This window comes from Stenella coeruleoalba (genome assembly GCF_951394435.1).
Source record: "Stenella coeruleoalba genome assembly, chromosome: 7".
NCBI classification, from domain to species: domain Eukaryota; kingdom Metazoa; phylum Chordata; class Mammalia; order Artiodactyla; family Delphinidae; genus Stenella; species Stenella coeruleoalba.
The window spans coordinates 122,442,898-122,466,182 of NC_137153.1; the positions used below are offsets into that span (position 1 = coordinate 122,442,898).

Consider the following 23,285-nt stretch of genomic DNA (forward strand, 5'->3'; position numbering starts at 1 on the left):
TCATAGAACAGAACTACTTCAGAGAATAAGAATAATTGTATCTGTTGAGGGTTTTTGCAGCTATGTTCACAAGGGTTTGTTGTTTTCTTTTCAGTGCTGGTTTCAGTACTGGGGTGATGCTGGACTGGTAAACGAGTTGGGAAGTTGTCCTTCCCCTTTTATTTCCTGGAAGGGATTTGTAGACTTTGTATTTCTTCTTTAAATGTTTGGTGTAATTTGCCAGTGAAACTGTGAGACTTTCTTTTTCAGAAGATATTTAACTATAGATTTAATTTCTTTAGTAGTAATAGGGCTATTCAGGCTATCTAGTTCATGCTGAGTGAGTTTTGGTAGCTTGTGGCTTTTGAGGACTTGGTCCGTGGCACTCCAGCTATTGAATTTATGTCAACAGAGTTATTCAGAGCATTCCTTTCCTATCCTTTTGTGATGTCTGTAGTGACAGACCTCTTTCGTTCCTGATACTGGTAATTTGTGTCTGCACTTTTTTTTTTTTTGCCAGTGTCGCTAGAGGTTTATCAATTTTATTGATCATTCCAAAGAATCAGCTTTTTCACAATTTTTTTTCTATTGTTTTTTGGTTTCCACATTCTTTTGATTTTTGCTCTTATATTTATTTTCCTTCTTCTGCATGACTTGGGTCTATATTGCTCATCATTTTCTAATTTCTTGAGATGGAAATTTAGATTATTGACTTGAGACCTTTCTTCTTTTCTAATGTAAGCATTTGTACTATAAATTTCCCTCTAAGCACTGCTTTAGCTGCATCTCTCAAGTTTCTTACATGCTATATTTTAATTTCATTCAGTTCAAAATATTTTAAGTTTCCCTTAAGACTTCCTCTTTGATCCGTGGATTATTTAGGATTGTGGTGTTTAATTCCCAAGTGATTAAAGATTTTCCTGACATTTTTCTCTTATTGATTTCTACTCTAATTCTATTATAGTCAGACAACATGCTTTGTATGTTTTTGATGATCTTAAATTTGCTAAGGTTTGTTTTTTCAGATCAAGCTATGCTTTATTTTGGTGAATGTTCCATGTGCACTTGAGAAGAATATACATTCTGTTGCTGTTGTGTGGAGTGTGCTGTAAATATCATTATGTCCAGTTGGTTGATAGTATTGTTCACTTATTTTATATCCTTGCTGGTCTTCTGTCTACTAGTTTTATCTGTTACTGAGAGAGAAGTACTGCTGACTCCAACTGTAATTGTGGATTTGTCTATTTCTACTTTCAGTTGTCAATTTTTGCTTCAAAACTTTTTTCTATTAAAGCTCTGTTTTCAGGTGCCTACCTTTAGAATTGCTATGGCTTCTTGAAGAATTGTCCCTTTTTTCAATATGCAATGTCCCTCTTTATCCCCGGTAATTCGCTTTGCTCTAAAGTTTATGTTGTGTGATATTAACAAAACCACTCACTCCTGTCTTCTTTTGATTAGTATTTGCATGGTATATCATCTTTCATCCTTTTACTTTAATCTACTTTATCATTATATTTGAAGTAAGTTTCTTGTAAACAGATTTAGATATTGTGATTTATAATGAGAAATATATATTTGGTCTTCATCTGTCTCTGGTTCTCAGTTCCTAAAACCCTTGCACTTTCCTATGCTATGAGAGAAATCCATTTACACCTAGTGTAATATGGATAATTTGAATTTGGTAATTCAATTGGTATTTGGCAATTCAATTCAAAACGGTACTTTGAATTTAGGTCTAGCATTTTATTATTTTGGTGGTTTTTTTTCTTCATTCCTCCTTTCCCCTTTCCTGCCTTCTTTTGTGTTATTTGAACATTTTTTTTCATATGCCATTAAAATTTTTCTCTTATGATTTTGACTATATCTGTTTTGTATAAAATTTTACTGGTTTTTCTAGGGAATTCAAAATACATACATCACTTTCTACAGTCTGTTTGTAATCAGTGTTTACCACTTCAGTTGGAGACCACGTTGGTCTCTTTTCTCCCCACCTTTCACGTTATAGTTGTCTTATACATCACACTGACATTGAAATCCCCCCAGACAATGCTGTAACTTTTGCTTTCATTGTCCAACATATTTTAAAGAACTTGAGAGGAGAATAGTCTATGATATGTATCACTTCTGTTGCTCTTCCTTAATCCTGGTGTTCCAAGTTTCCTTCTGGTATCATTTGATTTCTGTCTGAAGAATCTCTCTTAACTGTCCCTTTAGAGCAGGTCTGCTGCCTACACATTCTCTTAGTTTTCCTTCACCAGCACAGCTCAGCCAATGAAAAGTCACTGTACTTCCAACTCCCAGTTTCCTCTAAAGGACTCTTTGTTTAGAACAGCCCCTCCCAACTCCTCCTTCTCCTCTATAAAAGAAAGTTCCTCTCCTTTGTTCTCCGAACTTACCTGTGGTACACCACAGATTGTGTACCTTGAATTGCAATTCTTTGCTGTTCTCAAATAAGCCATTTGTGCTGGTAATATAACTGATGGTTTCATTGATTTAGGTCAACATTACTTGGTGTCAGAAGAGGGACCCAGAGAAGACCCCTAAGAACTCCAAGGCAGTGAGCAAACAGGTGTGGACTTGCAGAGCCTATCGAGCTCACTACTTTCTTGCTGAGCCTGGAGTTTGAGGGTTAAGTTTTCTCCAGGGTTCAAACCCCACTCTTTTTGTGTTTTGAGGCTCTCCAGGCTTTATTTGAGATCTGCTTTTTTTGGAAGACTTCATCCTTTCTTTACAGGCTTTGTCCTTTCTGAGAGTACCTGTTTGGCCTGTCTCTTGAAATAAGGCTGTTCCTACTGAAACTGCACTGCTAAGCCTTTGGTCCAATTCCTTTGGAACTGGGTTATTCCTATAGGAACTGTGCTGTTTAAAAATTTATTTCCTTTGCTCTAGAGAAGAAACTCTAAGAAAAGGGATCCCAGCCATCTAAATGTTTTGACAGTGCCCCCTCCACCCCCTTCAACCAGTTTTATGTTTAAAAACTGTGGTCCTTCCTTAGGCACATTTCTTTTTTTGTCTGTTTGTGGTTTGGGGGTTTTTTTTGGCCGTACCATGTGTGGCTTGTGGGATTTTAGTTCCCTGACCAGTGATTGAACCCAGGCCCTTGGCAGTGAGAGCACAGAGTCCTAACCACTGGACTACCAGAGAATTCCCTCTCATGCACATTTCTAATTAAATGGACCAACTTAACCCAAAGTAATTTATAACACTGATGGTCATTATGGGGAACTTTTAAATTTTCCAAGCTTACTTTTCTTAAAGACGAATTGGACAGCCGTGGCTCTAAAAAATTTCAAAACTAAATGGGATTCCTTTTTTTTTTTTTTTTTCGCGGTACGCGGGCCTCTCACTGTTGTGGCCTCTCCCGTTGCGAAGCACACGCTCAGCAGCCATGGCTCACGGGCCCAGCCGCTCCGCGGCACGTGGGATCCTCCCGGACCGGGGCATGAACCCGTGTCCCCTGCATCGGCAGGCGGACTTTCAACCCCTGCGCCACCAGGGAAGCCCGGGATTCCTATTTTGTTTGGTATTTTGAGGCTTCCAAACATTATCAAGATTCTGAAATTGCCACTTAGCAAAATACAATTTTTAAATTAACTGAGGCAAACAAACAATTGAAGAAAAACTGGCTTCTGAGGACTCTCCCCCTGGCCCCCATCCCCTGTCTCTGGACAAAGCAGCCCCTGTGCTCAGCACCCCCCCACGCCCCCCCGCACGCTATCTTCCTCTTTTCTTCTGCCCTCCGCTGTCTCATTCCAATTCTCTCACTGTGCTTCCCTAAACCTCTCCCAACTTCCTCCTCTGAACCTGTTAGAATCTGCCTCTTTATTTATTCTTTAAAATTTTATTTTATATTGGAGCATAGTTGATTAACAATGTTGTGTTAGTTTCAGGTGTACAGCAAAGTGATTCAGTTATACATATATATGTATCTATTCATTTTCTATTTCTTTTCCCATTTATTTCAGAACATTGAGCAGAGTTCCCTGTGCTATACAGTAGGTCCTCGTTGTTTATCTATTTTAAATATAGCAGTGTGTACATGTCAATCCCAAACTCCCAATCTATCCTTCTCCCCCATCCTTCCCCCCGTAACCATTAGTTCAGGACCTGCCCCTTTAAACTTAAGTCTTCTGAAGATTCCAACAAAACCCAAGTTCATGTTCCCTAGACTAAGGCCAAATTGAGAGCCCTAAAAGAGTGTCCTAAAGTCAGTGAGGAACCCCACAGGTTTGCTGAAGAATTTAACATCATTATCCAAACATACCAGCCTGGTTTCCCCAGATCTATACGCTTGCGGATGGGGGTCAAGCCAAACATTGGATGAAACTTGCCTGATGGGAACATCCTGAAAGGGATTTAGAGAAACAACCCCCAACTTTTGGCAAGAGGTGAGAACACCTGCTGGAGGACTCCCCCAAGCAATTAGAGTAGCCTGTCCTTAGCCTGTCCTTAGCCTGTCCTTAGCCTGTCCTTAGCCTGTCCTTAGCCTGTGGTTGTGAGCAAACTTCAGGCTTGCACACAAAAATCGGACGAACCTGCTCATGACTATTACAATCAACTTCAGACAGTTTAAAAAAAAAAAAATCTGGTCTTCCTTCAGATGTTGAGTCCATCAGGGTAGCCTTCAACTCTGTTTATTAATGGGCTGAATGGAGATCTTTCCTTTTAGTTAGAAGGACCAGGATGGAATGGGAAGCTATGTCCACTCCAGATTTAGTTAATTTGGCAAATCAGCTCACTCACACCCTAGATGAGTCACTTAAAAGATTAATTAAAAAAAAAGATTAATTTCAACTCCAGCAAATAAAGGTCCCTAAACAAAACCCAACCCTCCTAGTTCCTGCTATTATCGCAAAAAGCCAGGACTTTGGGAAAACGATTGTCACAAGTGTAAGTGCTTCAAGTGCCTTCAGCCCTCTAACCAGCCTTTCCAACGCCCTCCTGACCACCACCAACGGGCCTCTGAGGAACCACAGGGGTTCTTCCCAACCCTCCCTCTTCATCAGCTCAGAAAAACAACTCTCCAGATTGGGAATCAATCTCTTGGCACCAGAGCCTCACTCTCAGTTCAACTGCGGTAAAGCAGCCCCGGCCTCGGAGCACGAAAGTGATCCAAGTAGTGGGGGTCTCTGATGAACCTCAACAGGCTCCTGTCCCTGAACCTGCTCCTTTTTGCTTAGGCCCTGAGAGATACCCACACTTCCCTCCTTAGTCTCTCCGCCCCTATTCATTTATTGGGCCAAGACAGCTCAGCAAATATGCTGGAATTTCTTTCTCCCAAAAGGGGAAATAATTCTAGAATTTCACAGTAACAGTCAAAATAGCCAACCAGGTGAGTTCAGTGACCCTTCACTGGCTTGGCTTTGCTTTGTCTCTGACGGTCCTGGAGCTGATTCGGGAGACGCTGATCATTTGTCCCTGCTGAGTCAGCTGCCATCCTCCTTATGGGCAGAACTTCTCCAACTGATACTGGCAAAACCCACAGTGCTCTTCCCATTAAGACTCAAATAGGTCCCTCGAAACCTCTCCCCAGAACTAATCAATACCCTCTGAGGAAAGAAGCCCTTCAAGGTGTAAAGCCCGTAAGAGGATTCCAAGGCTCAGAGCCTCACTACCCCTTGTGCTAGTCTCTGTAATACTATTAAATATAACCCGTGAGAAAGCCCAACGGCTGAGGATGGAGGCCTGTCCAGGACCTGCAGGCAATAATCAACGTGCTGCCCCTCGACACCCTGTTGTTCTTAACCTCCATACTCCACTCGCATCCGTTCCTACTGAAAGCACATTTTTTCACTGTTATTAATCTGTGCTGTGCACGCTTCAGCATTCCAGATGATAAAGCCAGTCAGTACCTTTTTGCCTTCACCTGGGAAGGATAACAATATACCTGGACAGCAATGCCCCAGGTTTTACAAAAATCCCTCTTACTTTCCACAAATCTTAAAAGCTGACTTGGATGACAAAGTTTTTTGCAGGCTTGACTTTGCTACAATATACAGTTGGCCTTTGAACAACATGGGTTAGAACTGAGCAGGTCCATTTATATGCATTTTTTTCCCAATAAATACTACAGTACTACTGTACTGTGCAACTTGCAGTTGGTTGAATCCATGGATACAGAAATGTAGATGCAGAGGGCTGACTGTAAAGTTACACGTGGATTTTCAGCTGTACGGGGGTGGATGCCCCAAACACCCGCGTTCTTCAAGGGCCAATTACACAGACGATAAGCTGCTCTGCTCGCTTCCTCAAACCTCTTCACAGGAAGACAGCATCCACCTGTTAAGACATTTGGGCTTAAAGGGACATAAAGTCTCCAAGGAAAAATTGAGTTGCTCAAACTCAGGATCAATATTTAGGGCACATGATCTCGGAACAAGGGTGACACTTGGATTTGTGTACTCTTTATGGCATCCTGAACATCCCAAATCTAAAACTAAGCCCCAATTATGAGGTTTTTCTTGGGTTAGCTGGCTACAGTCGAAATTGGATTCCAAATTTCTCCCTTATGGCCCAGCCCCTATATGCTCTATTTTTTTTTTTTTTTTGGTTGCACCGGGTCTTAGTTGTGGCAGGCGGGCTCCTTAGTTATGGCATGTGAACTCTTACTTGCAGCATGCATGTGGGATCTAGTTCCCTGACCAGGGATCGAACCCGGGCCCCCTGCATTGGGAGCACGGAGTCTTATCCACTGCACCATCAGGAAAGGCCCTATATACCCTATTAAAAAAGATCAAAACTGACACTATTATTTGGGAAGATCAAGATGCCACAGCCTTTGAGACCTTGAAGAAAAGCTTAACAAGACCATCTGCCCTTGACGTCCTAATTATCAGCTTCTCTTTTGCCTCTTTGTATGTGAGAAGGATGGGAACGCCCTTGGAGTACTTGCCCCAAAACATGGGGCTGCCATTGACCCATTGAGTATTACAGCCGACAGCTGGACTTGTGGCACGGGGATACCCCCTGGTCTCAGAGCCACTCCTGCCACTGCCCTTCCAGTCAAGGCCACCAGAGAAAGAATCATCACCAGAGAAAGAGTTTTCACCACCTTTGCACCCCACGCGGTAGAAGCCCTCCCAAATTCTCACACACTCAACGCTTTCCAGTTAGTCACCCCACCTCCCATGAAACGCTGCTAACAGCTCCTCGCGCAGCTCTCCCCGCTGTGGCAACCTTGCCACTGCTGTTCCGCTCTCTCCCTCTCTGCCAACCTCATGACTGCCTCACACTGACAGACCACCTGCTGATGCCCCATGCCGCTTTACAGGGGCTCCTCTAACCAGGGCGGATTCCCCGCGGTTCACTGGCGTCCCGTGGAAGACGGCAGCGGTAAACACTGCTGGGCGTGCTGCTACACCCCCCCGAGGTCACCAAGGCAACGCCTTTACTTTTTGGCTACTTTGGCCCAACAGGCTGAACCATATGCTCTCGCTCGCTTGCGCTTCAGCCAAGGGCAAAAGCACCATGTTTACACCGTCAGCATGTCTTCGGGGCCGCCCAAGACCTTGGGACGCTGATGGAAACAACGAGGTTCCTTACCGCTAATGGGGAAAAGATTAAAAATGGCTCCTATGTCCAAATCCAACAGATACCATACCCTCGCGGCCGCCCTGACGGTTATCAAGATCCCTGGGCATTCCAGACTCGACTCCCCAGAGGCTAAAGGAAGCCATGTCACTGATATTTCCTCCAAAACCACTGCTCTCAAAGGAATCAATGGCCAAACTTCTGTCACGGTCCAAAGACATGCTCCCCAAGACGACAATCTGGAAAAATTGACTAGAAATGCATAACAATTGGCCCCAGAAAAGGAAAAACAATATTGGAAATCTAGTGACTGTTGGTTCGAGAAAAAGAACTCTAGCTCGGGCCAAGTAACAATCCAGCCTCCACCAGAAATTCTAAGGTTCTCACTTCTCACCATTGGTAGGTCCACTGACAAAGTGAGAGCCTTCACGAACCAGCGTCGGTGCGGAAACATTCATAAGGCTGCAGAAAGTGTCCACCTGGCTTGTCCCACCTGTCTCACCTGTCCAAATACAATCCAGGCAGGGACTTCCCTGGCAGTCTGGTGGTTAGGACTCCGCGTTTCCAATGCAGGGGGTGAGGCTTCGATTCCTGGTTGGGGAGCTAAGATCCCACGTGCCACACGGTGGGGCCAAAAACACCTCCACGAGAAACAAAACACGATCCAGGGAAACCCGTTCGCACTGCTCCCGGACACTGGACTGCCTCACGGACCACTGGAGGTTCGGCAGATGGGTTTCACACAGCTTCCCCACCTCACAGACACAAACATGTTCAGTCATGAGCTGTATGTTTTCTCACTGGACCAGAGTTCTCCCCTGTAGACAGGCCACTGCTTCTTCCAAGGCTAACATTTTGTTAGAAAAGATTATCCTTCCCTGGGTAATCCCTAATCCCCTTCCCTGGGTAGTCCTTCACAGTGACCCGGGAACCCACTTTGCTGGTCTGGTACTTCGACTAGTCCGTACTGTTTGGCCGGCTTTACACTCTCACTGTCTTACCATCCCCAATCCACAGGGTTACTCGAATGCACTAATCGCACTATTAAAACCCGACTGGCAAAACTTACAGAGACTCTCCAACTACCGTGGCCAAAAGCATTGCCGTTTATCCTTCTCAATCTCAGACCACTCCCTTTGGAACTCATAAACTCTCACCCCTGAGACAGTCACCAGACCTCGGATGCACCTGAGACCCGCCTCTTTTCACCCACTGCTGGTAAACGGAGGCACACTTCAATATTATAGAGGCCTGAATGCGTCTGTTGAAAGTAGTCATGCCCTGGAAGAGCGATCTTTCCACAGCACACTCCCGGGAGACGAAGAGCTTAGCATCGCACCTGCAGCCCGGAGACTCTGTTGGAAAAGACCCGTAAGGACCCCCTTCACCCTCACTGGGAAGGCCCGAACCAGGCACTGCTAACCCACCCTTGTGCTGTCAAACTCCGAGGAATAGACCCCTGGCTTCAGGTGACTCATGCCTGAATGAAGCTGCGCACCGACTGGGGACCTGAAAGTAAAGATTTCCCCGAATTGAAGAAGACGACATCTGACCAGATATCAGAACCGGGCCTGTTAGGTTTCAAATTCACACTAGTCTCTCTCTTTCACCTGGACTATTAACTGACTCCGGATCCTTATCCAAATTCATGGTCTAAATTTGTAACCTACAGGCTGTATTATTGACAAACATTTAGTTTCAAATGAATAAGTCTTTGATAACCCAACACTGTCAATCAACTATACTTCAATTGCAATAAATAAATTAAAAGTCCTTGAAGTTTTGCTATTTGGGGGAAAATTTATCAGCTACGGCTTCATGTTTATTCCTGCACTGTGCCTTCTCAAAGTGCTTACTTCTTTCTGTGTTGACTGTTCCCTTGCTGTATTCACTATTCTAAGACACAGACTTTAGATGGGAAATTCCTGAGAGATCTCCCTCCTACCCCTCCTTGTTACTTGAATGTGACCTCAAGAGGTTTCCAATCTGTGCACTCGCCCTTCCACGAGGGACACGGTACCCAGGAAAGGTCCCCCCTGGCAATGATGGACAAAAAGTCACTGAATCCATAAAAAACTGATCTTTTTGTTGCTGTTGTTGTTGCGGTACGCAGGCCTCTCACTGCTGTGGCCTCTCCCGTTGCGGAGCACAGGCTCCGGACGCGCAGGCTCAGCGGCCATGGCTCACAGGCCCAGCCGCTCCGCGGCACGTGGGATCCTCCCGGACCGGGGCACGAACCCGTGTCCCCTGCATCAGCAGGCAGACCCCCAACCACTGCGCCACCAGGGAAGCCCAAAAAACTGATTTTTGATAAGCAATGCTTTCAGAGAAAAATCTTGATCAAAAAGGAGAAACGTGGAAATTAATAAACAGAAAGCTTATTTAACAGGAGGCCAGAAGGGGGAGCGCCCACGGCCTACCGTGCAGCCTCAATTGCAGGCCCAACAGGAAGATTACTACTTACTACCCAGCAGGAAAAAGGAAGATTGTCTCCCCGCCCAGCAACAGCCCAGCCAATGAGAGACCATTACAGTTCAGCCAATGAAAAGCCACCACACTGCGAACTCCGTTTCCTCCAACTGACACTTTGTTTAGAACAGCCCCTCCCAACCCCGCCTTCTCCTCTATAAAAGAGTTTCTGCTCCCTTGTTCTCCGCACTTGCTTGTGGTTCACCTTAGACTGCTTGTCCTGAATTCCAGTTCTTTACTGTTCCCGAATAAACCCATATTGCTGGTAAAGTAACTGGCTGTTTTATTATTTTAAATCAACAGCTCATGTGAGCATCTTTACAACAGCTCTACCAAGTCTTTGTCAGATAATTTCCGCACCTGTGTCTTCTCATCCGTGGTACCTGCTGGTCAAGCTCTTCATGGTCTGCAAGTGCCACAGTTCTCCTGGTTTCTAGTGCTTTGAATTCCACTCTGAGACTGGGGTCTTGCCTCCATCCCATGGAGAATGCTGGGGTTTTAGCTGCGCCCCCAGTGGTGGGTCTGGGAATGGGCTGGCCCACTGTTGAGGGCGCTGGTTGGGTCAGGTCCACACAGGCCTGGGAGCAGGTCCAGGGGCTCATAAACACCTTTGCAGGTGGTTTTCCTGACCTTTCCAGGTCCCTAGTTCCCAGCCCCCTCCAGGGTCTCCCTTCCTGGCCCTTGAGCCATGTCCAATGAATACAGCACGTCTAGTCCACGACTGCCTTCCTGGGGTCCCCAGAAAGACCCTGGCCCTGTCTGGGTGACAGCTGCGTGGGGTGGGACCAGCAGGAGGGTGCCTCCACAGTGGCTTTGATGGTCTCCCTCCTAATCCTGGTCTCTGGAGATCCCTCCCTGGGAATTCAAGTGCGACTCTCTTCCCCCCACACAGACCTCCTAAAGGAGCTGTAGGCACAACGTGTCCCTTCCGGATAGTAGGGCAAACAGTGGATCTGAGTTTCATCCTAATGGTGATGGAAGGTTCTAGACAAGGCAGATGTGCCCTGAGTCTGTCCTCCCCAGGGTGGGGTCTGTCCCTCTAGGGCACACATCCAGGGCAGGGGGTAACGGGGGGTGGCTGTTTGGGGTTGAGGGGGTGAGCCTGGCCACGTAGGCTGGGGCATGCACACCGCAAGGCTTGGAGAGAGCAGCACAGGTAGACAGGGCAGGCCGGGGCCACCTCTGTCCACGTTGTCACCAGGAGGTGAGGACTGGACATCAGACATTATAAAGGCGTGTGAGTCACAGTGGGTAAGCGGAACACACCTCATCACTGTGAGCTTGACCTCATCAGTTTAAACAGAGAGTATTCGGGCCCCTTGCAGGCCCAACCATACTTCTCCCTCAACAAGCCTTTTAAACAATCTGCCTCTTCCAGGATAGCCGTCCACATGGTCTGGCCTTGCCCCAGTTAATGGCGTGAATTGTGGGACATGGACATCCATGCAGAAGGCCCCAGTGGGAGGTGCTGGTTCAGTGCTTACCAGTTATATTTTAAGAGCTATTCCCAGACTGTTTTCTAATAAGGCTATGGCAATTCACATGATCTCCTCCCCACACAGTCACCAGCACAGGGTGACTCATACCCTTTAAATTTTTGCCAAACAAACAGGCAGCAAGCACCTCTTCCCCTTCACTGGCTTTTCATCGGCCGCTTGACTTTCTCCTCTGCGAGTTGTCGGTTCAGGCCTTTACCCACTTTTCTCTGCTGGTTTTTGTCTCTTTCTTGTCAATACATCCAAACTCCTCACATGCTAAGGACCTTAAGCCTTTTCCTCGCGCACTAGTCGCCAATACTGCTCCCCCAGCCCTCGCTGGCTGCCGCTGCCGCGGGTTCCCAGCTGGCTGGGTGTGCGGGGAAGGCCACAGAGACCTGAGCGTGCCCCGCCCCCACCCAGCCTGCCGCCGGGTCGGCCACCCCTCCCCTCGGTTTTGTTCTTTTCCCAAAACGCCTTCCTCATTTGTACTGGGCTTCATGTCTTTTCTCCAACACGCTGGTTGGTGCTTATGGGGTGTGAGGGAAGGAACCTTGTGAACCAGACGCAAGACCTCAAGCCTCCCACGGGCGGACCTCACCAGCCCTTACCCACAGCAGCTGACCCAGAAGACTGTGGGGCAAGCCCACTTGCTTCCGCAGCCCCAGTCCCTCGACTACAGGGTCCCCCGTCAGAGTCTGGGGGAGGGGCAGGGGCACGCGACAAAGCTTCTGGCAGCCCCGGGGTCAGGCCTGCAGGTCACACGGTCATCGTGCCTTCGAAGCACACGGTGAGAGCAGCTGGGTCACGCCGGGAGCTATCCTCGTGGCCTGCGTGGGCTTTCTTCCGGACATGAATTCTCCTGGCAGCACCCCCTGATGCCAGGCTGCCAGCCTCCAGGCCCCCAGCCCTCACCCACGCCATCCCCTGGCAGCCCCCCGCCCTCCCCAGCCCCTGGTGGCCCTGGATGCACCCATCTGGCACCTGCTGATCTGCCCACAGGCAACTGGACCAGGAGCCACCAGGGTAGCCAAGCCTGGCTGGACCCCAAAGCACCTTGGCCACTGGAGGGGAGGGTGGTGGCAATGGGCACATCTGGGGATGACTAAGGCTAGTGATGGCCAGCTGGTCCTGTGGTCACCTCCTAGCCACCTCCTAGCTTGGCCACACTGCTGACCACATGCAGAGAATGGCCTGAGGGAAGGAATGGCCCTCCGCTCTGTGCCCGGGAGTGGGGCAGAGGCTGCAGGAGGAGGGTGTCTCTGCCCTCATCTCCCGACCTCACCTGGCTCCTCTGCAGGACCACATCCTGCAGCCGTGTCAAGGACCTGCTCTTTCCCCAGACGCTTCCCCGGAGCCCTGGGGGCCCCGTCCCCAGACCTCTCGCAGAGTGTGCCCTTGGCAGGGCAGGCCTAGCCGCTCCAGCCCCCTTGCTCCAGGCCAGGATGTGCAGGCGGCCACCACAGCAACAACCTCAGACCAGCGGGCCCAGAATCTTCTGGGCCCAGGGAGGCAGTGGACGGTGGTTGCTGAGAGAGGAGACCCACGCGGCAGCCGCAGCAGAGAATCAGATTTAATGGTCACTCTAAGGAAAGTCGTACATTTTTCAGCCCCCGCCCCCCCTTGGCTGGGGGCACAGCCAGGTGTCTCAGACCAGGCTCTGCAAAGGGGGGCCAGCCCCCGAGCCCCAGCTATGTACAAGAGAGCCCACCCACTGGGCCACGGGCCAGGCTTCGAGCCCACAGCACACCGGCCGCCCAGCTCTCAGGCCCCGGCTGCAGGGTCCAGGCCCCTACGTGGAGTGCAGCAGGGTTCTCACCCACCAGGACCCAGCCCCAGCAGGCCCCGCCGAGACCCCAGGGCTCTGCACTAGGAGAGGCCTTCAGAACTCGGCCGCCAAAAGCTGAGCTGGACAGCAGCAGGGAGCTGGGCGGGCCTGGGAGGCCGGGGAGCAGGCAGGGCCCGCTCTGAAAGAAAGGAAGGTGTGCCCCCCAGCTGCTGCCCAGGCACCCCTGCCGAGCCGGCGCGGCCGAGGCCAGGTAAGCGGGGTGGCGAGAGCAGCGCGAGCACAGACGATCAGGGACTCGGCCAGGGACGGAGCCAGGCCGGGCAGGCGGGCCGCCCTGGTGCTGGTGATCAGATACGGCAGGGCTGGGGCGCTGGGGCAGACAAGGTCCTGAACACACGCTGAGCCGGGTGGTCTACGCCGTTACTAGTAACGTAGCACTTAACTAGTTAACCAGTGATGCTGCTTCCCTCTGAATCGTCTCAGGGGTTGTAGAAAATTGCACTTATTTCTATGACCCTGCACAGGAACCGCCCCAGAGCTGCAGCCTCCAGCCGAGGCCTAGACCCGGTCAACATCCACCGGCCGCGGCGGCTCCTCCCAGGCGCGGGGGCTGGGACCTCTTTGACCCGTGATGCCTTGAGGAGCAGACCCCTGGGAGGGAACCTGAGCGACGTCTGAGGGTGCCCTGAAGTGGCCGTGAAGACCAGGACCCACACGGTACTGGGCAGCACACAGCGGCCCAGCCCCCGTCGCTGGTCCGAGGAAGCGGCCGGGTGGTGGACCCGCCCCTCACAGAACGTCCTCAAAGTCCAGCAGCTTCGAGTGCTGGCGGCTTTTCCACAGGCGGTACAGCCGGAAGTCAAAGTAGGTCTCGATCATCTGCTTCCCTGAGGCAGGAGGGGCGAGGCCGGGGCTCAGGCCACCGCCCCCGGGAACCCACCCCACAACTGGGGACCAGCCCGGCAAACTCACCTTGGGCTGACAGCTCCAGGGGGGACTCGAAGGTGACCCTGTAAGGGGTCATGAGAGTCCTGAGGTTCTGGAACAGCTGAAAAGAGGGGGTGGGCCATGAGCTCAGGGCAGGGGAAGAGAGAGGGATGAGGAGAATGGGGGGTGGGGGACAGGACGCCCCCAGCTGGTTAGGCCCAGGCATGGGGGTTTCTCTGGGAGGAGAAGGGAAAGGGAATCTGGAGAGAAATGGGGGTTCTACCAACCCTTCACAGGTCTGGGGTCTGGGCCCCATACCTTCTCCCCGTTGGGGTTCCCCAGGACGTAGCAGCCCATGACGTGGATGACGTTCGGCTCCGGGTTCACTTTGCTCATCAAGTGGCTCAACCGTTTCCAGAAGCTGGCGGGGGAGGGGTGGTCACAGGTGGCCTCCAGCCCGACCCCCAGGTGTGAGGGGGCATCACAGGAGGCACTGCGGGGACACGGTGCCCCAGCAGGTGCTGCATCCAGCCCCCCAGCCTCCCAGCTCCCCCCAGCTCACTGGATCATGTCCTCTTCCTTCTCCACTTTGGCAAAGGTGGCCACCTTGTTCTTGAGCAAGTACAGGTGTCCTGGGCCGCCCTGTGAGAGACTGCAGTTAGCAGACGGGGCCGCGCACCGGTGTCCAACCACCGCTGCCCTCAACACGTGCAGATGCAAACGTTCATGCCCAGGGAGGTGGCACCCTCCACCCCCCACCCCTGGGCAGGAAGGGCTGAGCCCTACCTGGCAGAAAATCAGCATCTTCCAGATTTTGGCCCCCTTGTGGTAGACGTTCAGCTTCTTCTCTATCTCCTCTGCAGGAGGCAGACGTGTGAGTGCCGCCCCCAGCAGCCCCAAGACCAGAGGGCGGGGTGGGGGGGGGGGCGGAGTACTTACCCAGAATGTCCTCGAAGGTGGCGTGCTCGTGGTCCTGGGACAGATGGAAGCCAGCCCCACGTCAGAGCCCTTCTCAGGCAGCACCCCCCACCCAACACCGCGATGGGGGCTGGGCAGGCACTCACGTAGAGGATGGGAATGATGGAGGGGTCGTCCCTGCGGAGGATGGTGGGGATGTACTCAGCTTTGGGCACTTTAGAGGAGATGAGCTGCGAACAACAAGGGGGCCACTCAGTGCCCTGGCCGCCTGGGAGCCAGTGGGCAGCAGGAGCCCCCCCGAGACCCCCCTCCCCACTGCTGAGCAGCCTGCAACAGCTGTGTGGGGCCTCACCATGACCTTGGGTGGCACGAAGCCCTCAGTGTCACAGGCTACAGCCTCCAGGCCCCTCTCCGTCTCCCAGTCCAGGTCCTCAAAGGCCTCACCCAAGGTGCAATGCGAGCTCTGCAGGTCACTACCTGTAGGGCAGGATGTGCCACGGGCCTGAGGGTCAGCTGCAGCGCCTCCTGTCCCGGCTGCAACCCCCAGAGATGCGTGGAGGCCAGAGCCAGCAAGCCCTGTCCCAGAGGGTCCTCCAGGTCAGGGGGAAACCCAGGGTGGGTGAGAGCCAAGCTGAGGACCCCAGCAGCCTGGCAAGGCTGGCGGCTGGAAGGCGGTGGACCCTGGTGTAGGCCAGTGGGAGCCGGAGGGCAAGGGTCAGCTCCAGCCAGGCGTGCCTGTCGCCTGGGCCAAGGAGGAGTCTGGCACTGCTCCTCAGGCTTCGGGCATGAGGGCGGCACCAGGCCAGGGCAGCCAGCGAGCCGCAGCCCTTAGTTACCCCTGCCCAGAAAATCGGAGGTGCCAGGGCGCCCCCCCCCCAGTCTGGTAAACTGAGGCTCAGCAAAGGCGCAGAAGCCTAGCTGCTCCCCCGGGGTGGGAGCGCAAGACTGGGGGCCTAGGGGAGCCTCTGGGAGAGATGCGCTGGCCTGCGCCGCCGGGCACCTACTGTCTCGGGAGTCGTGGGAGGTGTCGGCTTTCATGGGGGTGGGGTCGCTCCAGGACCGGCTGAAGCTCCGCTCGCGCCGCTCGGCGAACGCTGCAGCGAAAGCAGAACCCGTTAGGGGCGGGGCCTGCAGCCACACGAGGTGGACAGGGACAGGGGCTGGCTGGGGAGGACGTGGGGACCGTGAGGGGGTCCGGAGAGTGGAGGACGCCACTGCGGCGGGAGGGGCGGGAGCGGGGAGTGCGGACGGTCGACGGCGGACAAGGACAGTGCTAGGTGGACATGGGCGGAGTCTGAGTGCAGGGGCGGAGCCTGGGAGTGGGAAGGTGCCCGCCCGCGGGGCTGCAGCGGGGCCTGGGGACGCGGGCCTTTGGGGCGCAGAGAGCAGCACGCAAAGCCCCAGCCGGCCAAGAACAGCGCGCCCCCGCCCGCCCGCCCGCGCCGCTCCCGGGCCTTACTCTGGGCCTTCACCCGCCGGCTGCCGACCATGCGCAGGTGTTTGCGGAAGTTCCTGGGGGCGGAAGCACCGGGGGCTGGTGAGGGCCGCGAGGGTGGCGCCCCGTCCCACGCGCTCCCCTCCCCACTGCTTGCTGGCCACCGTCCCAACATTGCCCCTTGCCGTGAGGGATGCCCTCCCGGCGCCCCCAGCTCTCCCACAGGCAAATCCCACCCAGTCCCTCTCCTCCTGAGACTCCTCCCGGGCTCCCCCTTTGCTGCCAGTACAAAGGCACGATAAGCCAGCCTCCTCCTGCAGCCCCGCCCCCTCCCAGGACAGCTCCCTCGGCGACCCCGTGCACTCGGGTCTCCCACCTTCGCTGCCCGCGCTTCCCTTCTCTCCTTGCGCCCAGGTACTCTGAACCCCGAGAGCCTCCCGCCCCCCGGGGTCAAGGGCTCCTGCTTCCTGCGCACGGTGGCCAGGGCAGCACAACTGTCCCCAAGCGGGCGGTGGGTTAGGGGCTGGCAGCTGCCCCCTCCCCTGCCGCTGTGTCCCTGGGCCACCTCAGAAGCAGGTCTCCTTCACTCCAAACTCTGTGCCCTGCCAAAGCCCAACTTCCAAGATGGACAGACAAGCTTCCTGGACACATCTCTGAGGTGGGTGGGGTTTAGGGAGGGTAAGCCTGGCTGCTGACCCCACTGCTCCGGGCTTCAAGGGCCAGAAAAAGGCACAGGGGGGCCAGCTGGCTGCAGTTCAGCTGTCACTGTACCCCCAAAACACAGGCCTAGGGGCTCAGGCCGCTTGACCTTTCCTGCCTGCCGCGTCCCCAGAGCAGGGCCAGGCCAGTGTTCGCCACCGCCCTTCCCCCATCAGGTCTGCTGAGCTGGGCGGGCCCAGGCTAGACCAGGACAGACAAGAGACGGACCCTGGTGGCGAGTGGCTGGCAGGCCCTACCTCTGGATTACAGACGCGGAATCATTCTCCCGTTTCCGGCGCTTCCTCTCCGCGTAGCCCCTGAACACCCTGGGAAACCACCACGAGTCAGCACTGCCCTTGGCCGCAGGCAAGAGGGACAGAGACGTGGGGGCAGCGGCTCAAGCACAGGGCCCAGCGGGCACCCGGGGCGCTGGGCCAGGCAGAAGGTCCTGGCCTGCCTCGCCCGTCCGCGGCCCAGTTCCGCAGGCCCTGCTGTAGCCTTGGCGCTCGCTGGGACCCAGCACGCCAGCGTGGTCAAGGCCCAGGTCCCTGGCCTGCCCCAACCTACGTGGGGGTGGGAGAGTCCCCCAGGGACAACCGCCATGCCCTCAGGCTCGAGGTCCACACGGTACTTACGAGATGCTAGAGTCGAGGCGGGAAGGGGCAGCGTGAGAGAGAAGACACAGTGAGCAGAGACCCACAGACCCCCAACCGCCCTTCAGTTAGTTCCTTTCTTGTCATTGACCTGGAGGATCCCTCACAGGCACACGGGCACCAGCAGGGTGCCGGCTATGCCGCAGGCCAGCCCTTGCAAGGGCAGCAGACGCGGAAGCCACCGTGGCCCAGGCCACCAGATGCTGTGACCTTGTCAGGCCGCACAGAGGCCTGACTGTGCCCTGCCGACCCTGGGTCCAGCAGCGAAGGTAGCGGCCCCCGTCCGGCCCAAGGGCGGTGGTGCGCTCCCCAGGGTAGCACACGCAGGAGGAAGCTTCTGGTATCGGGGACACTGCAGCAGAGTCCCTCCCTGAAAGGAAGCCCTGACAGAACACCCAGCTGTGCGAAGGTCAAGAGCACGCCCCCAGGGGACTAAGTTGTGATCGCTTGCAACACACGAAACACAAGTGGGCCGCTGTTTGGGGCGTGCGTGAAGGCGGAGCTGGGTGACACAGGGCAGCGAACCACCTCTGCTGGTGGCTGCATCAGCTGCAGCCCCCAGCCAGGTCCCCGCAGGACAGGATGGACGGACTGGAGGGACTGAGGGACAGGGCAGTGGGGAAGGGGTGGGGCGGGGGAGGGGCAGCGGGAGTTCAGAGCAGCCAGGCCTGCCTTCCTTCCGGCTGACACATTCAGGCAGAGCGGGCGCTACACGGCACACGGGGCTGCTCAGAAGCAGCCACGCAGGTGGGCTCAGGACGGGAGAGGGTCCGGCAGTAATCCCTGAGCACCAGGAAGGCGGCGCCCGGCCTGGGCCCGGCACACATCAGACGGGACTCACGCTTGCATAGTTGTGGTTGCTGTCTGGAAACTGAAGAGGTTTTCCTTGGGGAACCAGGTACGGATGGGGATGTCATCTGGAAAAGACCAAAGGAGCAGTGACTAGGCTGGCTCAGGGGTTCCCGAAGCCTTTACCCCCACCTGTCGGGGAAGGGGATGCTTCTGCCACAGACGGTGGAGGAGAAGCGCCAGGGCTCCCCAGCCGCCTCCCAGGTCGGGAGGCCGGCGCAGGGCCAGCAGGCTTGGGTGTCCGCTCAGCTCTTCAAGGCACAGCAGCTCAGCGGCTTGGTGGCGCTTGTCTTTGCTCGGCTCTCCCTCTGCTACCCACAGCTGACGAGTGTTCTTTTGAGGGCACAGCCTGCCTCCAGGGTGCCCAGGGAAAGGATTGATTTTGTCTCCATTTAAGCAGGAGGGGAAGGGCAGGGACAAATGGCTGCAGCCTCTCCTTGGGGTCTCCAGGGCCTTCTCTGCGGCCCACTCTGGCGTCCACTTGGTTGGACCTCCCCTCTCCCAGACCCTTCTCGGAGGGCGAGGTGGAGACCGCCCCTTCCCAGGGCCCCTACAGCCACTAGACAGAGTGGGTCGCTCTACTCTCCTCCCTGACCCCCGTCCCAGCCCCTGGCCTGGGTGCATCAGAGGAACATGAGGTCGTGGAGGTGAACTGCCCACACCCCAGGCCTGTGCCCTGAGGCCCAGCTGGGTTGCTGATCTGGAGGCCCAAGAGGTGCCCTGAGAGGACGTGCCAGGTCTGCTAGGTAGAATTCTGCTCTCAGGAGATGACGACCTCAGAGCCAGGAAGCGTGGGGCCACGTGAATGTCCCAGGGAGGCCTCTTGCCGACAGCAGGCCTCCGGGGCTCCGCAGCCACCGGCACAGCTCGACCATCCTGGGGCGAGCCCCACTAGCTGGCTGGGCCCAGGCAATCATGCGCCTCCCTTGGTGAGTGGGCCCCAGGGCAGGGACTGTTCCCCAGGACTCCCTGGAGGCAGCCCGATCTTCCCGTTCAGCCAGGTTTTCTACTTGCTCAACCCTTAAGACCCTCCCAGGCCCCCTCCTCGGGGAAGCACTCCTCCGGTGACTTGGTGCTGGCAAGGCTAGAGCCAACCATGAGGCCTGAGGTGGGGCACGGGATGTGGCGGCAGGTCGCCACCTGCAGGCCGTGACCTGGGCACCCTGCTCTGCCCAAGCCTCACAGTGCTCGCTGCCTGGCTGGCCGACCCCAGCACCAGCATCCTGCCTGAAGCTGCCCAGGCCCCCAGCGAGCCCCCTCACCAGACACACGGTCAACGCTGTACATCCTCTCCAGCTTCTTGCGGCGGCTGGCGGCCTCAGGCAGAGGCGGTTGGTCCAGCCCAAAGGCCTGAGGGGAAGGACTGGGGGCGAGCTGGGCACATCCAGGACATTCCCTGGAGCCCTGGCGGCTGCCCGCCCAGCTCTGGCAGGGTCTGCTGACGTCCTCACGACTGCCGCCCGGGCTGGTGCGCAGGGGCTGGCTATGGTGGCGGGGGTGCCGCTCCCGCTGCTGCCGCCCCTTCACCACAGCCAGCTCGATGGCCTCGGCCTCCGGGCCGGGAAGCAGGGCCGGCTCCCCGGAGATGGTATACACACGGGGCTGGGGGCCCTCCCCGGCCGGCTTCCCACTGACGGCCTCCTCCGGGAGGCTGTCCTCATAGCGGCCGTTGGAAATGAGGGAGAGGCGGCGCTTGTTCTGGGGGGCAGGCTGCATCTCGGGGGACCCGTCGTGGCCAGAGTAGGCGTCAGCCAGCAGGTGGTCTGGGGGAGAGGCACCAGGTGAGCTTGCAGCCTGCTGGCCCTGCCCTCCCAGTCTCCGGGTGTTCTGAAGGCAGGGAATGAATACCCAGCGGGTGCCTGGCCCGCTGAACGAACCGTGGGCCCTGATGACTTCAGAAGAGGTATTTCTGAGCTGCGCACTCCCCCTAGAGGTTCACGTCTCACGCCTATCGGGGCCCCAAGCCCCTCTTACGTGCGTGTGGGCGACAGGCTGTGCTACCTGTGGGTGATGGGGGGGGGCCAGAAACAAGCAGGCCACCTCCCAGCCTGCCACCACGCCCATGTGCCCAGTGCCAACTTCTCCCCTCCTCCCTACCAGCTGGCCCCCAGAGACAGTGGTGCCAGTCCTGGGGGTGCCAGGAGGCCTGTTGCCATGCCAACAGCCCAAGCTGGGTGGGTGCCGTGGTGATGAGTGACTCGGAGCTCCTCCTGGGGCTCTGGGCCAGGCGGGGCAGGGGGCGTGAGGAAGCCAGCCCAGCAGGGCACTAGCTGCCTGCTCACGCCCCACAGTAAGCACGGGCTGGGCCTGACCTGGACAGGAGACAGCATCCTCTCGCCTAGGATGGGGGGCTGTGGGTGGACCCCGTCCCGGCACTGCCTCACGTGCCCTTACCTGCACCGTTTCGATTCTCGGGGTGACTCTGGGACAGGTACTCGCCAAACGCTCGGGCTGCTCTGAGGGGTGGACAGCGGGGTGCGCCGTCAGTGCACACCACCCACCCCACCCAGGTCCTCGGCGCCAGCAAGGGAGGGCTCAGGGGTCACCCCCAGCAAGCACTCCCATCCCACCTCAGAATGCCCAGGGCTGGCAGGTCGCAGTTCGGGGACCCTTGGGTGTCGGTGCACCTTGGCCAGACCTGGGCCCAGGTCTGCTTTCCATCCAGCCCCTGCCACCCAGTGTGTGTGAGGGTCGTGAGGTCGTGCAGCTCGCCCACCGCAGCCTCAGGGAAGGGAACCGCACGGAGGTGGGGGCGGGGCGCCGGCTGCGATCACGCTGCGGGGGCGGGGGCGGCGCTGGCCCCGGCGATCGGTCCGCCGCACTCACCGCACTTTGGCCGCCACCGAGGACATGGCCTCGCTCCGCAGCGCCCTCCTCCGGGAGGCGACGGCGCCCATGGTCGAGGCGGCGGCGCATCCCCAGGCCTCAGAGCGCGCCCCGCGCCCGTCGCCTCCGTCGGGGGAGCCGCGCCGCGCCGGAGATCGGGCTCGGGTTCGGGCTCAGGCTTGGGCTCGGGTTCGGTTTCCGCATGGCCGCGCCGATCACTCCGCGCGCTCCGCCGCACCGAACAGCACTGCCAGGCCCGGGGGTGGCGCTCCGCCCACCGCGACGTCAGGGAAGGGGCGGGGCTCGGCGGGGCCGCCCCCGTTACGTCAGGCCTGGGGCCGGGCCGTCCACAGCCAAAGCAGGGCGAGGAAGGCTCCGCCCACCGTAACGTCAGAGCCGGGCGGGGCCCAGAAGAGACTACGCTGAAGCCTCGCCCACCACCCCGGCAGTAGGTGGGGGGGCGGGGGGCCAGGGGGCCGGGTTGGGCGGCAGGGGGCGGGACCAACCATCTCTCCGCCCTCTCAAAGCTGCCTCTGGAGCTGGGAAACTGAGGCCTGCGCTCCCCCGACCTCAGGGTCCTGGGCCCTCCGGTCAAGGGTCTCCCTGCTCTCGCAGACCCATGTGCCCTGCTCCGAGACCTGCAGGGATCGTGGACTCCAAAGTCATAGAGCTGACAGGTCTCCTTTTTTGTACAAAAGGACCCCCCTGGCGCTATTTAATGATCTGAAAAGTAAGGTGTGGGCATCATCTTAGGGAAGACTCTTGTGTGTACAGAATGGAAACAATGCCTGAGAGCTCGGGAGGGCCTCATCCTTGGTTTGGGGGGATCCCAGCTGCACCCCAGACCTTGGGTGTCCTGCCTGCCTGGCTTGGGGTCCTGGGGTCCCCGCATGGTGACCACTCCGCCCTGCAGCCTCAGGACTGTGGGGCTGCCCATCTTGGTGCTGCCCCCTGCCCGGGGGACCTCGGCACAGGGACCACATGTCCCACACAATCAGATCTACCTTTATTGACAGGCTAAGCAGAAGCATCAGGGGCTCTGACATCTCAGAGGCCTCAGGGGGCCCGCAGGGGCCGACACAGCCCCCCAGGACTGCTGTGTGTGCAGGGATGCCAGGACCCAGTGCCCCACCAGGAGCGGCCGGCGCAGAGAGGCCCCAGACACTCCAACACCGGCCAGCAGGGCCCTGGGCCCCAGCAGGGTCTCCCTGGCAGGCTGGGGAAGAGCTGCAGGAGCTGCGCCAGCTGGTTCTCTGAAACCCACCCACAGGAGCTGCTGGCTGCAGGGTGCATCAGAGCAGAGACCTCTACCCATCTTGGTCAGAGGGCCAGGGGGGACGAGGAGTCCTGGGATGGCTCAGGGGAAGCCAGACGGGAGTGCCGAGGCCAGAGCGAGGGCTTGTCCTCCTGGAAGCAAACCGCACACACGGTCAAGGTCACGGTGGGGGCAAGCCAGGAGGGCAGCAGGGAGGGAGCAGCTGGCCTGCTTTGGAGCCCTTGGAGCTGGCAGCTCAGCTGGGGAGCACAGGGTGTCCGGGCAGCTCGCTGAGTCGGAGCCCAGGTCGGCTGGGGCTGCCCAGCAGCACCTCCTTGTATTCGGTCTGGTGGTCAGACTCATCTGGGCAGAGAGCAGGGCCATGCAGGTATCCTCTTGAGAGCAGGGGCAGGGGCCGGCATGGGTCCCCATATGCAGCCTACCAGGGCCAGGGGCTGCTAGAGGGAGCCTGGTGGCCAGG

General features: G+C 56.2%; 1 protein-coding gene across 4 annotated transcripts; it reads right to left on the bottom strand.

The window, feature by feature from the left end:
- Positions 1–12,806: 12,806 nt before the first annotated feature.
- NSMF (NMDA receptor synaptonuclear signaling and neuronal migration factor) lies at positions 12,807–21,886 on the bottom strand. Of its 4 annotated transcripts, XM_079926947.1 has the most exons (15): positions 21,550–21,886; positions 21,118–21,179; positions 19,986–20,486; positions 18,716–18,791; positions 17,479–17,547; positions 16,547–16,599; positions 16,088–16,181; positions 15,440–15,560; positions 15,234–15,317; positions 15,109–15,142; positions 14,956–15,026; positions 14,732–14,811; positions 14,488–14,590; positions 14,215–14,290; positions 12,807–14,129 (listed from the first exon to the last, which is right to left on the bottom strand). In XM_079926947.1, exons 1-15 carry the CDS (start codon positions 21,618–21,620, stop codon positions 14,032–14,034), a joined length of 1,593 nt encoding a protein of 530 aa, XP_079783073.1. In that variant the 5' UTR covers positions 21,621–21,886; the 3' UTR covers positions 12,807–14,031. The 4 variants fall into 4 exon arrangements, with proteins under 4 accessions (XP_079783073.1, XP_079783074.1, XP_079783075.1 ...); XM_079926948.1 differs by lacking the exon at positions 17,479–17,547; XM_079926949.1 differs by lacking the exons at positions 21,118–21,179; positions 21,550–21,886 and adding an exon at positions 20,601–20,648.
- Between the last annotated feature and the right edge of the window lie 1,399 nt (positions 21,887–23,285).